Below are 13429 nucleotides of genomic sequence, written 5' to 3' on the forward strand. Positions count from 1 at the left end.
GATCTGTACAAAAGATTTTCTTTGAGAATAACCGGAAGTTTATTTTCGCAAATATACCATCATTAAATAAAAAACAAACATCTGGAAATCATAAATGATTCTGTTAATGTATGAGAAATATTCTGATGCTTAAAATAAAGCAGTACTAAGACTTCCACCTCCTTTTAATAGCTATTCACCCTCCTTTGATATCACCAGGGGAATAGATAGGGCTTTTACTACTATATTGCCATGAAATGAAGCATTCTCTTTACATTTGCGATAAAATGAAATATCACCAATCAGTTCATGATAAGCTACTGAAAGATGCAAATGAGAAGTAAATCTGGGGCTTTAAGACACTTTAAACATTCTGCTTGTCTATTGTAGGGAAAAAAACACACGGATTATGCATTTATGTCACAAAAATCATTTGTTCCCTGAGCTGAATCCTAAGTAGACAGAGTTGAATGACCCAGTCTGGTGCTCAGCTTTTTAAAAGTTACAGCATCAGTTAGTCACCTATCGTGTGTGTGTGTGTGTGTGTGTGTGTGTGTGTGTGTGTGTGTGTATGTGCGCGTGTGTGTGTGTTAGAACCTCATACAGCAAATAAACATTTTGTCAATAAAGATCTCTAATAACTGTTACACTTAGAGACAGATAAAAGGGAAGCACATGAGATATGATTCCATGTGGTAAGTACAGCACTTTCTTCACGAGGAACATCTTTGAAGCCACTGACCAGCAGAGGAGCGGACATGAGTTTTCCCTCCGGGCAGACCTGGGATTGAAGTGTGACTGACGTTTAGCAGCTCGGTGCCCTAGCTGAGCCATTTCACTCCTCTGAGCCTCCATCTCCTAATCTATAAAACGGCATTGAAAACACTAACCTGGCAAGGTTCCTTTGAAGATCTGAGAGAAGGTATGAAAGGCCTCTAGCATGGTGCCTGGAGCAGAGCCACACAAATGGAAGCGATCCCTCTTTCTATTATTATTAGGCACCATAGGAAGATGAGTGAAATATTGCTACATCTCAAGATGCTCAAGAGAGGAGTGGGAGAGGAGGCACATAAACTGCAATTCAAGGTGCAACATGCTACGACAGGGCGGGGCAGAGTCTTAGACGCATTATGAAAAATGGTTAGAGAGCCACTGGTGTTCCCATCATGGATCAACAACAGCGTCTGGGGGCTGCGTGGGCCAGAGAGCACTTCATACAGAGAGGCGGGCAGGAGTGGGGGACAGTGACCCCAGGAGACGAGAGGCTTGGGTGCCGGTCCTTAGCACACGTGACGAGGGGGTCGGACAAGCGGCTGGGCTGCCAGACGCCCTGCATACTGGGCTAAGTTTGGATTTGATCCTGTGGTAGATAATGGAAAGTCACTGAAGGATTGAAAAAACTGACTCATCCTGGAGAAACGTGCGTTTTCCAGGCTGACGCCTCAGGCATGGGAACGCACGCTGCTGGGAAGACCCACAGCCCTCAAGCCGGGCTCACAGGCAGCTGGCACCCCCTGCTACACCAGTCACCGGCTCTGCTCCCCCTGGTACCTGTGTCCCCTCAGGGCACTCAAGAGTCCTGCAGTGCTTGACGTGACGTGTATAAAATCCCCCAGTTCCGCAAACACACAAGCTAATTGAAAACGTGTACTTTTTATGATTGCCACATCCAAATTAGCACCAACCGCAAAGTGAGAAAATTAAAATTAGAAAATTCTTCCTTAGTTTTTTCCTCCGGAACGTATGGGTTTACTCACTCCTTCAACAACAGTGGGCTGGTGCACCCACTCTGTGCCGGGCTCTGTGTGAGACACGCAACTATGCTCAGGGAAGCTCTGGAAACTCAATTTTGGTGTGAGGCCACGGCAGTCCACCTTGTGAATCGGTGAGCTGCCCTTCACAGTGTTCAAGTCAAGTCTGGGCGTTAGAAATGCAGGAGAGGGAGCGATTACCACCCTGGGTAGGATGTTGGGACAGACAACCTTGATAGGACTCTATTATTCTGACAAAGAGAATCAGGTCAAAATTGTACTAGTTTATTCAATTATAAGAATATATATCCCATATTATATACCTATAACAGGGCTGCCTATGATATGTCAGGTGCTAGAGATACAAAGAGAAAATTTAGTTACTCATTCATCTAAGAAATAATTTTTGAGGGCCTTCCATGGGCTTGACAGTTTTTTAGATGTTGGAGAAATTTCAGTGGCCCAAGTCAAGTCTCTGTCCTAATAAATCTTAAAGAAGGGGACAGTTAATAAAGAAAAAAAAAAAAGTCAGGTAGTGCTACGGACATGGAGAAAACAAAGCAGGGTAAGGAGGATGATGGAGGTACGGGCCACGGCCTGTGGTTTTCTTGGGTGGCCAGGGACAGTCTTTCCAGTAAGGTGACGTGTGAGCAGAGACACGAAGGAGATGCTCTTCTGTGGGAAGAGCATTCCAGGAAGAAGGAAAGCAAGTGCAAAGGCCCTGAGGCACGGTCATCTTGTACGTGTTGAGCAAAGAGGTCACTGTATCTGGAGTCAAGCAGAGGCCAGTCAGGGCCATCAGTTATGCGTGCTTAGGACGTGCACTGTACCATCTGCAACGGGGTGTCATTCACACCGCAGACCTGTATTAACTCACACGAGCTTCTGGGCCCCCCGGCTGATCTGCACAGCAAGGGAGGGATGCGTCCTACGCAAACCCACAAGAGCTCGCACAGCCACGGACACACTGGGCAGGGCTCACTCATCGGCACATCCGCCCACGCGGTGCTGCGCTGCTGTGCTCCGAGCGGTCCCCGGGGCTGCTCGTTCACTTGCCTGCTGCAGCTTTAGGCCTGATTCCCAGTTTCTGATCTCGGAACCAGACACAGTCACCTTGCCTGTGGTTGCAGGGTGGGCTGCTGGTGTGGTCCCAGGGTTTACAGGCATGTGGAGCTCAGGATACTGCTCGGAGGCTACACAGGCTCTATAGCAATACACTAGCAAAAACCTACCCGTCCTTCAAACGTCTGTCAGGCTCGTCTGGGTGAGGCACCTCACCAGGTTGTTTCCCACTCTCTAACAGCGCTTATTTGTAGAGTATCGTGCCTGTCTACTTGCTTGTCTGTTTCTCCGGCTAGATCATTACTGTTAAAATGTCAAGGACGTTCTTAAATACCAAAATATTTTTGGTTTCAACTTTTGTTGTTTACACAGATTGTATCTTCAGTTAAATCAGGGTAAATACATTCATTTCACACTTACCAACTCAGAGATCCTTGTGCTGTGATGTCACACGCTAAACCCTTGTCCAAAATGTGGTACCATACAAAAACATGCTAAATATTCATGTCATGAAATGAACTGAGGGACTGGCTCTTTGGAGAGACAATAGGGTATGTGAGATATGGGTTTTAGAGTAAGAGACTGGAGTTCAAATACAGGGGACCAGTTGCAAGATCTTCAATGAGTAAACTTCTTTGTACTTGAGATTCTTTTCCTCTCATACAGGAACAAAACTTCATAAAGTTGTGACGATTAAGTGAAAAACATGTAGCATAAAAACAGCCAGCCCGTAATAACTGTAGAAGAAATGCTAATTCCATTTATACGCTATCTCCCCTTCCCATTCATTCATTGGGCAAGTGTTTATTGAACATGTACTATGTGCTAGGTACTGGAATTAAAGGGATTAACAAGATAGGGGATTTGGTGTGGAAGGGATTCACTGATCACATAAGTGCCAAGTCACATGCATGTTATAAAAGAAAACCACAGGGTGCTTGGGAGCAAATAAGAGAGAGCTCATTTTGCCTGGGGCCGCACGTGACATTTCACATTCAGGGAAAGGAACCATTAACTATTAGTCCATCCACCTGATCCCTGTTAGGACTTGTCCCTGTCTGGCTGGGCCCGGCTTTTTCTCTCCTGACTTTATTGATCCTGCTCTTGCCCTGGCATCAAATCGCTGGTGAATTTTTGTTCTACCCCTTCTCCCTCCCTACACAGGATTTGGATAAGCAGCAGTAACTACTAGCTCACCAGAGCGGGACAGGACAGTATCAGTGCCCTGCACAAGGCAGTGTGCACAGGAAGGAACCACACAGAGTTAACAGAAGGGCCACATGGAAGTATAAACATTTACTGCTTGGCTTGACAATAAAGGAAAATGAACATAACAAATTCCCCCAATTCATCTGAATCGTGAAGCTTCTGTAGCCTTTCGAGACTGGATGGAATTGGAAAGGAATCTACACAAATAGAGCTTTTACGTTTTTTCTGGTTCTGATATTAAAGCCAGTAACAAATCCTAAAGCTTCCATGAGATACAGTGAAACTGAAATAACAGAGTCATCCATTTCATAAACACTCGTAGACAGGGATATTTCAGAAGTTATCTCAAACCTTCTCAGGGCAAATAAAAGCCTGCACTTAAGCTCTTGTGACAATTAATATTAATGCTTACGCTTGATTAGAAAGTTTTATCTTCTCTCCCCACTTTTTTTTTTTTTTTTTTTGGAAGCAGGATAAGAAAAAGGGAAATAGTCTTTTGTTTATTATGAATGTCCTGTTTGTTATCAAAGGTATGCTTCTAAGCTCTTTTAAAACAGTAGGCTTAGAAAGCATAAAGAATGTAAAAATATCTTGAAAGAATTTAACACTTTATCAACCGTAAACTTCTGACTACAAGGACCTCTTCCAGGTAATGTAACACCCATCCATGTACTTAATAATTTTTACATGTTTTGCTTTCTTCACAAAAAGATTAAGAATAAGGTTGTAATTTTACTAGTCTGGATTTTAGACGGAAGCCTAAAATATTTCCACAACAGAAAATAACTTACTGAACGGAATCAAATTGAAGCGTAAGGTATACACTCCACTGTAAACTGAACTCTGAAAATGTTTCAGTGTTGTCTTTCAGAATCTAGAAATTGCTAGTTTGAAGGACAACCTCTCTCCTGGATACTTCCAGTTGTCAAATGAGTTTAAAAACAAACAGAACAAAGTCTTTGAACTCCACATGCTCAGGGAACAGGGGGCTTCAGCTCTTGCACATGTTATCCTATTTCATCCACAGCCCAACGGTATTTTATTAAAATGTCAGCCTTTCCAAAGCTTAGCTGAAGAAATCATACTTAAATCTTTGACATTTTGAAGGGACTCTTAACATTTTTCCCCATCGCCAATGTGTCACTAGATGAATTTTAATGCAAACCACATTAAGAAATTCAGATGACCTAGAAATGGATGACTCTCATTGACCAGCCGAGATCTCAGCAGACTCTGTTTCTGGATAAGTTGTATCATTAAAAGAAAGTAAAAAGACGTGCAACGAAGTATAGGCCCATGTTTACTCTTCAACACATGCCTTCAAACAAAAACACACTTAGGGCTGCAAAATGATTATTTAAAACATGCAGTCACAGCTGTGCAGGCATTTGCCTTTGAGCAGCAGACTCTGAGCCAGCCCCTCTCTGCTGAGGAGAGAGGAGCATCTGTGACGGTGAATGTTAGTGTTCCTCGTTCTGATGAAAATACCAGTGAAACAAGAAAGACCAAGCACCTTTCTCCAACACCTGTCATCTGCTGTGTTATCGTATATGAATCTGGGCGTTTATAAGGAAAAACTTCAAGGGCAATATTAATGAGGACAAAATCTGCCTTAAGGGAAAATGAAATCGGAAACATCATCACATCCATTCACAGTGGGCATGTAAATTCTAGCATCTCAATCTGATGCTCTAGGAGACTTGGAAAAAGTAACAAACAGAATTCTACTAGGGTTAACCAACCTCTAGACTTCCTTTCCATCTCTGAGATTTAGGAATTCGTGCGATATTCTCAGAAAACCAGATTAACTATTTGGGTTGTGTAAGCTCTAGAAAGTGCTCCATATATTAAAAAGTAGGAAATTATGATAGACTGTAGACAAGGGAAAGAGGTTTAGAAATGGAAGACAGATCTTTTCACAGTCCTTCATTAGTAATAAAATACATTTCTTTCAGTGAAGGAGACACATGCCGTCACAAGTCGAAACACAATCCTAATCTTGTGGAGTGATGTCTTTTTTCCCTCCTTTGGTGCAGTTGTGAAAGAAAGATGACACAGAGAGCTTAGTCTGGATTTTAACTCACTGCCTAATTTTATCTCCTAGCTGAAATCACCATGATTACAATGACTATTACTAGTGAGAGCTTCAGGAGTGCCAACAGTGGGCTAGGTGCTGATTGGTAAATGCACATGCACGACACAAGTAAGAATAGATCCTGGCCCATGGAAGAAAGACTTGAGATTCCTTCCCCATGATGCATCCTCTGCTGTGGGAGCTGTCCACAAAAACACCAAGGTAAACGGAGTTCAGCACCCATTTTGTTTGGGCGCCACTTGGAATTTATGAGTTAGTTACGTAGTTCATCCACAAAGGCCGCTCTCTACCCTTTTATCTCCTAAAGGATACGAGGCATAAAAGGGAATAACTGAGAAGAACTCTCTAGGAGGCTGGTAAAGCCATTTTCTTTAAAATGAGGTTCAGTGGCATGATGAGTAGGTGCTTGCGGTGAGCAGAGGAAGAGAGCAGAGAAAGGAGGAAACAGAAGGAAACTAAAACAACACTATCATGGGGATGCTGGGCTCTGAGAAAAGGTGACTAGAGACAAGGAAAGAAGGGCTGCTTGTTGCCTGGGTCTCAAGGAAGGAAGCATAAACGAGTTGGAAATAAGACACGAAAGCAGCGGCTCAGAATCTGTCAAGTCAAAAAGCAGCAGCCTCTAGCTTCTCTTCCCTTCGCCTGGCTGGTTAGTGAAGGAGTGCACGTGAGAAACTGCACAGAGGAGATACGGGGCGTCTAGCACATGGCGGAGGCGGGCTGTCAGGTGGCCATTCATTTCTAGCAATTTTATGCCAAATTTTACTTGAGTGGGCATTTTTCTAAGAAGGGGGTCCATAGCTTTTGAATTTTTCATTTGCTAGACTGGCAAACTTTATGGAGGTAGGAACTGCAGCTGTTATTAAATCCCAGCTCCTAGCACATCACCTGCACATAGTAGGACTCAATATATATTACTGAATAAATCCATCAGTGGGTTAGGTTAGTGTATAAAAAAGATGAACAATCACTGGGTTAGACGGGAAGTTCTATGTATAATTAATATATCAAGAGTCAGAATCCAAGAACAGGTTGAGAAATGCTTTAACCCTTGCCAAAAAGAAAGCTGATTAATAAGATTGAAGGTGCAGCTGGAAGCATTTGGAAGTACTGGATTACATACACATGCATGAATGAAAAATGAGGCTCAGAACCCTGAATGGAAGCCAGCGTCGGGAGCAAAGGAAACCAAATACTTGGGTCAGCAAGGCTACGCCCCCAGAGGACAACAGGGAAGCCAGGAAGGTCACCAAAACTTTAAGATCTAGACCACAGAAGGGAGTGAGATATTTTTTCTCTGTTGTCTACTTAAAACAAGACACAAAACTCAGAAAATGAATTGGATTTAATAACTTGAACTGATTTTATGTTACTTTGAAAATTAATGAGATCATCTCTTTGACACATCCACTAAAATTCACTATTTATTTTAATCACTTAAAAACTGCATGAGATCATGGAAAATAAAACTAGTAGCTTTGGTATTTGTTTTGTCTTATGTTATGGAAAACCTAAGGAGTAATCTCCATGCTATTGGAGTTTATCCTCACAAGCAAAATGAAAGAATTTCAAAAGCAAAAGAGTGGAGTTCTTCTGATTTCTCAAGGAACCTTCATGTCTTGGCATTTGTCTTTCTCACCAATCCCAATCCCGTCACTGAATGTCATCACCCCTTATTGATAAGCTAATAATACTTCACACTAACTCTCAAGAATGTAGGGACAGACCTGTCACAGTCAAAATCTTACTTGTTAGCTACTCACCTCAGAATGCTGGGTCTGTCTGCAGTCCTTTTCATTTTCTTTGCTACAAACAAAATATCATAAGATGTCATTCTGTTTTATAACAATGCTTTTCATTCATTGAAATTATGATCTCATTTATTTTAGAAGCTCAGTAGCTCTAAATAAAATTCTTATGAAATTCAAAAACAAAACAAAAACATTAATCAAAACGAAACAAAACTAGAAACAACACAAAACAGGAATATGGTTATCTGCCTTTAACAGCACCACGGTGGATTTTTCCATTTAAACATTTTCCTCGCTATAAAATACTGTTGGTAAACATATAGTCCTTTAATTCTACTCCTTTTAGTTCTTACAATGCACATTGCACTAAATGAAAAAAAAAAGTCTATTCACATTCTTATAAACAGTGTAAGGAGAAAACTCTAAAATTACCTTCCATCAGACGTCAGTTCAACATCATCAGGTCCAATCCTTTCAGGAGATGGTGTGGGATTGAGACTTTCCATATTCTGTAACAAAACGAACCATTTGTTGCCCAGTAGGAATGGTAAGACGTATGCAACAACAGACCCTCCTTTCTTTAAAATAGAAACATCGGATAACAAGCAGATATTACTTCTAGTCATCAGAGTCCTATCTTTAAAATTATGACAGTTTATTAGATACTGCTGGCATAAAATTATATGCTGAACTTTACCATTCCATTAACAAAGGTATCTGATAGCAGCACAGAAATGGTCATTGTGGTCTATAACGTTCTTGTTAGTTATTATCCACATTTTATAGCTAAACATAAACAAAACCCAGACTCCCAGAATACCAGGGTGGCATTAGAGCTAGACTTGAGGAATCTGACCTCCAATGTGATCAGAAGCCAATGTAACATTCATTGTCTATTTAACATCTTTTCAGTCTATATTGACAATATGATCTGGGGTAATAGGTAGCTTGTATCTAAGCTATAAAATAGCCATAAAAAGACATGGAGTTAACTTGAGAACCTTTCTTTCTGTGATATTTAATGTGAATCTTTATATTAGCCAAGATGGACAAAAAATATAAACACGAAACTTACTTCAAATAGCGTGTATTTCAGGCTGACCAAGAGGGCTTAATGCTTTATCAGGAGGTATATTTGTAAGGTTTTCTAACTGCCTCTGTAAAAACGGCCAACAGTTTCTAAATACATCTCGGGTGACTGAGCACAAAGTAAGCCGTCCCCAGGCAGGAAGATTACAAATATGCAAACAGGAGCTTGTTTACATTCGGGAGACCCAAATACAGAGCTGCCTTGGAGAGCGGGAACTGAATTTCGTTGAAGTCAAAGATTCACATCTGCATTAAAAGACCATTAAGCACAATCCATGTATTCTGTGTTATCCAAATAAAGAACACATAGTGAAGCAACATGTATTCACCTACTTGTTGATAATCTCCCCTTATGAAAAGCCCGTCGGAAAGTATATCTGATTAAGGTTCGCAATGATCCCATGAAACTGACATATACAAAAATCTTCACAAAATAAGACTGGATAACTTATCTTTGGCTTGGTAAATATTTTCCATTTATGGTGGTGTGGCCAACCTGTCTGGAATTCTTAAAAGTTTAAAACCCTAGGCTCGGGACTTCCCTGGTGGTGCAGTGGTTAAGAATCCGCCTGCAATGCAGGGGACACGGGTTCGATCCCTGGTCCAGGAAGATCCCACGTGCTGCGGAGCAACTAAGCCCACGTGCCACAACTACTGAGCCTGTGCTCTAGAGCCCGCGAGCCACAACTACTGAGCCTGCGCACCACAGCTACTGAAGTCCGCGTGCCTAGAGCCCGTGCTCCGCAACAAGAGAATCCACCGCGATGAGAAGCCCGCGCACCGCAATGCAGAGTAGCCCCCGCTCGCCGCAACTAGAGAAAGCCCGCGCACAGCAACGAAGACCCAACGCAGCCACAAAAAACAAACAAAAACCATAGGCTCCATCAAGAATAATAACAAAGGGAGACAGCATCCCATAATAGCTATAATGGTGGCTTTGGAGCCAGAATGTTTCAGTTGGAATCTTAGCTCCACCATTTACCAACTGTAAGACCCTACCTGACTCCCAGTTTCCTCATCTGGAAAAGGGGGATGGCAACAATAAACATAGGGTGGTCATAGGATTAAATGAGATAATACACGTAAAGCATTAAAATAATACCTTGTACTTTTAATGAATAGTAGCTGTTGTTGTTGATGTTATTATGACTTCTAAAACTGTGAAATCTCCAAGGAAATATTTTGCTTCTATTTACCCACAGTTAAGATGATGTTCTAGGAACTAGAACAAGCATTGGTCTGCCATTACTGCACACCAATTTACATGTTTAGATAATTTACACAGTTAGATAATTTTAGAATGGATCTGAGAAATAAAAAAAAAATTATAACCACATCCAATTATACTTACATTTTTATACCTCTAAAGTTTGAGTTAGAAGAGGCCTCTCTACAATGGCTCTCATGAAGCCAAAGTGTAGCTGCTCTTATTACCTGAATGTGATCTTCCTCATAAAGAGGGATCTATGACAAAGAATCTTTGTTCTCATTGGTAATCTTCAATAGATTATCAAAATCTTTAGTGTAAGATCTAGTGCAATAGCATTAGGTTTTCCTGATGCTCTGAAACATGAATTCCTAGGGGAAGCACAACCCTCTACCTTCAGATCACTTTAAAACACTATCAATGAAATACATTTATAATTACAGTAAATACAAATGACTATTTCAGCAGAAATAAAAACCTTCAGTGCTTCCCTGGTGGCACAGTGGTTGAGAGTCCGCCTGCTGATGCAGGGGACACGGGTTCGTGCCCCGGTCCGGTAAGATCCCACATGCCGTGGAGTGGCTGGGCCCGTGAGCCATGGCCGCTGAGCCCGCGCGTCCGGAGCCTGTGCTCCGCAACGGGAGAGGCCACAACGGTGAGAGGCCCGTGTACCGCAAAAAAGGAAAAAAAAACCCAACAAAACCTTCAGGTTGAAGCTAAGAAATATTCAGAAAGAAGGAAGAAAAAATAAACCATAATATTACCTAAATTTAAAGATACTTCAGTTAGAAAAATGTTAGAAGACTGATTTTTTCCCAAAACAGAAAGAACCAAGATTTAAGCAATATAGGTTTTGAGAATTATAGAAAAGAGATAGCTATGTTTTACAATAAAAAGCTCTGAGAAAAGCAGGTGTGAAATGTGAGAAATTTTAGCTGATTTCCAGGGTTAAAACAAGCAGTAACTTCAACTCCCTCGCCCCCCACCCCCGCCACTTTTTAAAAAATGTTTGATCTGTGTTTTTTATACCTCTCCAAGGACCTGAGTTTTTAATACATGTAATTGACAAAGGGTGACTTTCAGTATTGTTCAGTATTCCTCTCTAAAGCTTTACAATAATTCCAGTTTTCATGTTGTCCTCCACATGACTGAGACTACTGAATATTCAGTCTGCTTTCACCAAAGCAGCATGCAAGTACGCCGTGTTCCTTTGCTAAGGTAGCTGGGTTGCCCCTATACCTCTGGGAAACAGGAATCTGGGAAGAATGTGTTACAACTGGCAACCTACCCTAATTTTTTCAGAAGGAAAATAATAAAGGTAGTGAAGGTCCAGGAGTAGAGTAACAAAAGTACCTCTTACCATGGCTGCAAAGCATTTTATAGATTCTAACTTGCATCCTTTGCCTAAGGGTTTAGGGAGGGAAGGTTAAGAAATAGATCAGCAATTTCCCCACTTCACTGAGATGGGGGGAAGGGGAAAATGGAACGCACAGGTCAAAATATTGGCTGAAATGTAGAAAGCTTCCATTGTAAGAGAAGTATGCTACTGGACTTTCAAACGCTCTGTAGTTGTTAATAGTGCTGGTCTTATGAGAAACGCCGACTCCACGCCTTTTGAAGGTTTTAAACTGTTTTATGTCCCAAACACTTCTCTAGGTGTGGTAAAAGAGTAGGTCATCGATGTTTTCATTTATTAAAGTTGAAGTAGTACAATTCTTATTAAAAATAATGACTTATTACATTAACTTAATTTTAATTAGTCTTCTAAAGTTAGGATCTTTTAAAGGTAATAGGTAATTTTAAGAAATAGCAAAGAACAGATTACGTCTTTATGTAGAATGTGATAAATTTGCTTTTAGAATTGCATTAAAAAAAGACAGATAGGACTTCCCTGGGGTGGTCCAGTGGGTAAAACTCTGCCCTCCCAATGCAGGGGGCCCAGGTTCGATCCCCGGTCAGGGAACTAGATCCCACATGCCGCAACTAAGACCTGATGCAGCCTAAATAAATAAATATTAAAAAAAAAAAAAAGACAGCTAAAGCCTAGTTCTGCCTCATAGAAGGCCTACCAGTGACTTTCAAAACATACAGATTTTCTATGATATAATTTACTTGGACAATTTTTGGGTGTCAGAAGAAACAATTTTAAGAACCACTCCCCTCAATCATAAAAATGACCTCAAATCTATAAAGAGCAAAAGCTTTGAAAAAATTAGCTTTAAGACTGTGGAATTTACTTTCAATTTTTTCCCCTGGCCCCATCTCTGTTTTGGCATTAACAGCTAGGCTCCAAACTTGTTTGACCACTGAAGCACTTGAAAACACCTGGAGCAAAAACAAATTTGTCTTCTAAAACTATAAAATGCTGACAAAGCCTTTACAGAGGACACTCAAACAATGCCTTCGCTCAGTATAGAAACAGCTCAGTCTGAAGGCTGCATGAACACTGCTAGTCAAAACAAGTTCATTATTCTAACCTTGAGCTCTAAGAGAAGGTACGTGATAATATTCTCATTAACAAAGGATTCATGGCAAATCTGAATTTCTTTTTGTATCCTTCTGTTTTATGTTTTATTATGCTTAAAACTCATAAATTAATCCATATTCAAAAAGAATTCCCGGTACTGTAAGAGGACACCTATGGAAGAGCTGGCTAGCTGTCCCCACAAGTCCGTTCCACCTTTCTTGCACAGCAGTGCGGGAGCCACACGCCCAGCGACAGCGCAGCCACAGCCCCTCCGGCAGGTAGATGGGGCCATGTGACCGACTTCTCTCCGACAGGCTGTGAGAAGTGGTATGTGTGTTTTCCAGGCCTGGCTAATAACCTGCCTCACCAGGTTCACGCCTTGACACTCACTTATTCTCTCCTCTTGGGAGCTGGAACGGAGATGAAAACCACGAATGCTCTGGAAGCTACCTGGTAAAGACGGCAGAGAGGCAGTTGGCCTGGGTCCCTGAAACATCGCGTGGAGCAAGTGTTCTAACTCTTCTCCTGAGCCCCAAACTGCTTTAGATTGTCACGGGAGGAAGAACTTTTACGGTGTGCAAGGCATTGCATCTTGGGTCTTTTTGTTACCCAAGTTACTCTAAGCTATACGGCAACCATTCATTCGCTCCCTTTTTTTTAACTCATTTTTTGTGAGTGCTGAGCTATGCTGGGCACTGGCGTACAATGGTGGATGGGGAACCGGACAGACACCGGTCCTTGCCACTGTGACTGATGTATTTTGGTTACTGCTCCAACTGTAGTTTGTTACACTGTTAATATTATCTTTATTTTTAAGAT

The 13429-nt window shown here is 41.6% G+C and overlaps 1 protein-coding gene across 5 annotated transcripts in view; it reads right to left on the reverse strand.

Annotated features, from left to right (window-relative positions):
* FAM13A (family with sequence similarity 13 member A) overlaps positions 1–13429 on the reverse strand; it is a 282246-nt gene that overhangs the window by 37972 nt on the left and 230845 nt on the right. For all 5 annotated transcript variants that reach the window (XR_014296630.1, XM_082653007.1, XM_082653010.1 and 2 more), the window contains 2 exons: positions 8280–8356; positions 7860–7902 (listed from right to left, as the gene is read on the reverse strand). Coding sequence is in view for 4 of the 5 variants with exons in the window: in XM_082653007.1 (XP_082509133.1) it covers positions 7860–7902; positions 8280–8356 (120 nt within the window). In the remaining variant the exon portion in view is untranslated. The remainder of the gene's footprint in view (positions 1–7859; positions 7903–8279; positions 8357–13429) is intronic.

This window comes from Grampus griseus (genome assembly GCF_964374135.1).
Source record: "Grampus griseus genome assembly, chromosome: 4".
Taxonomy (NCBI): Eukaryota; Metazoa; Chordata; class Mammalia; order Artiodactyla; family Delphinidae; genus Grampus; species Grampus griseus.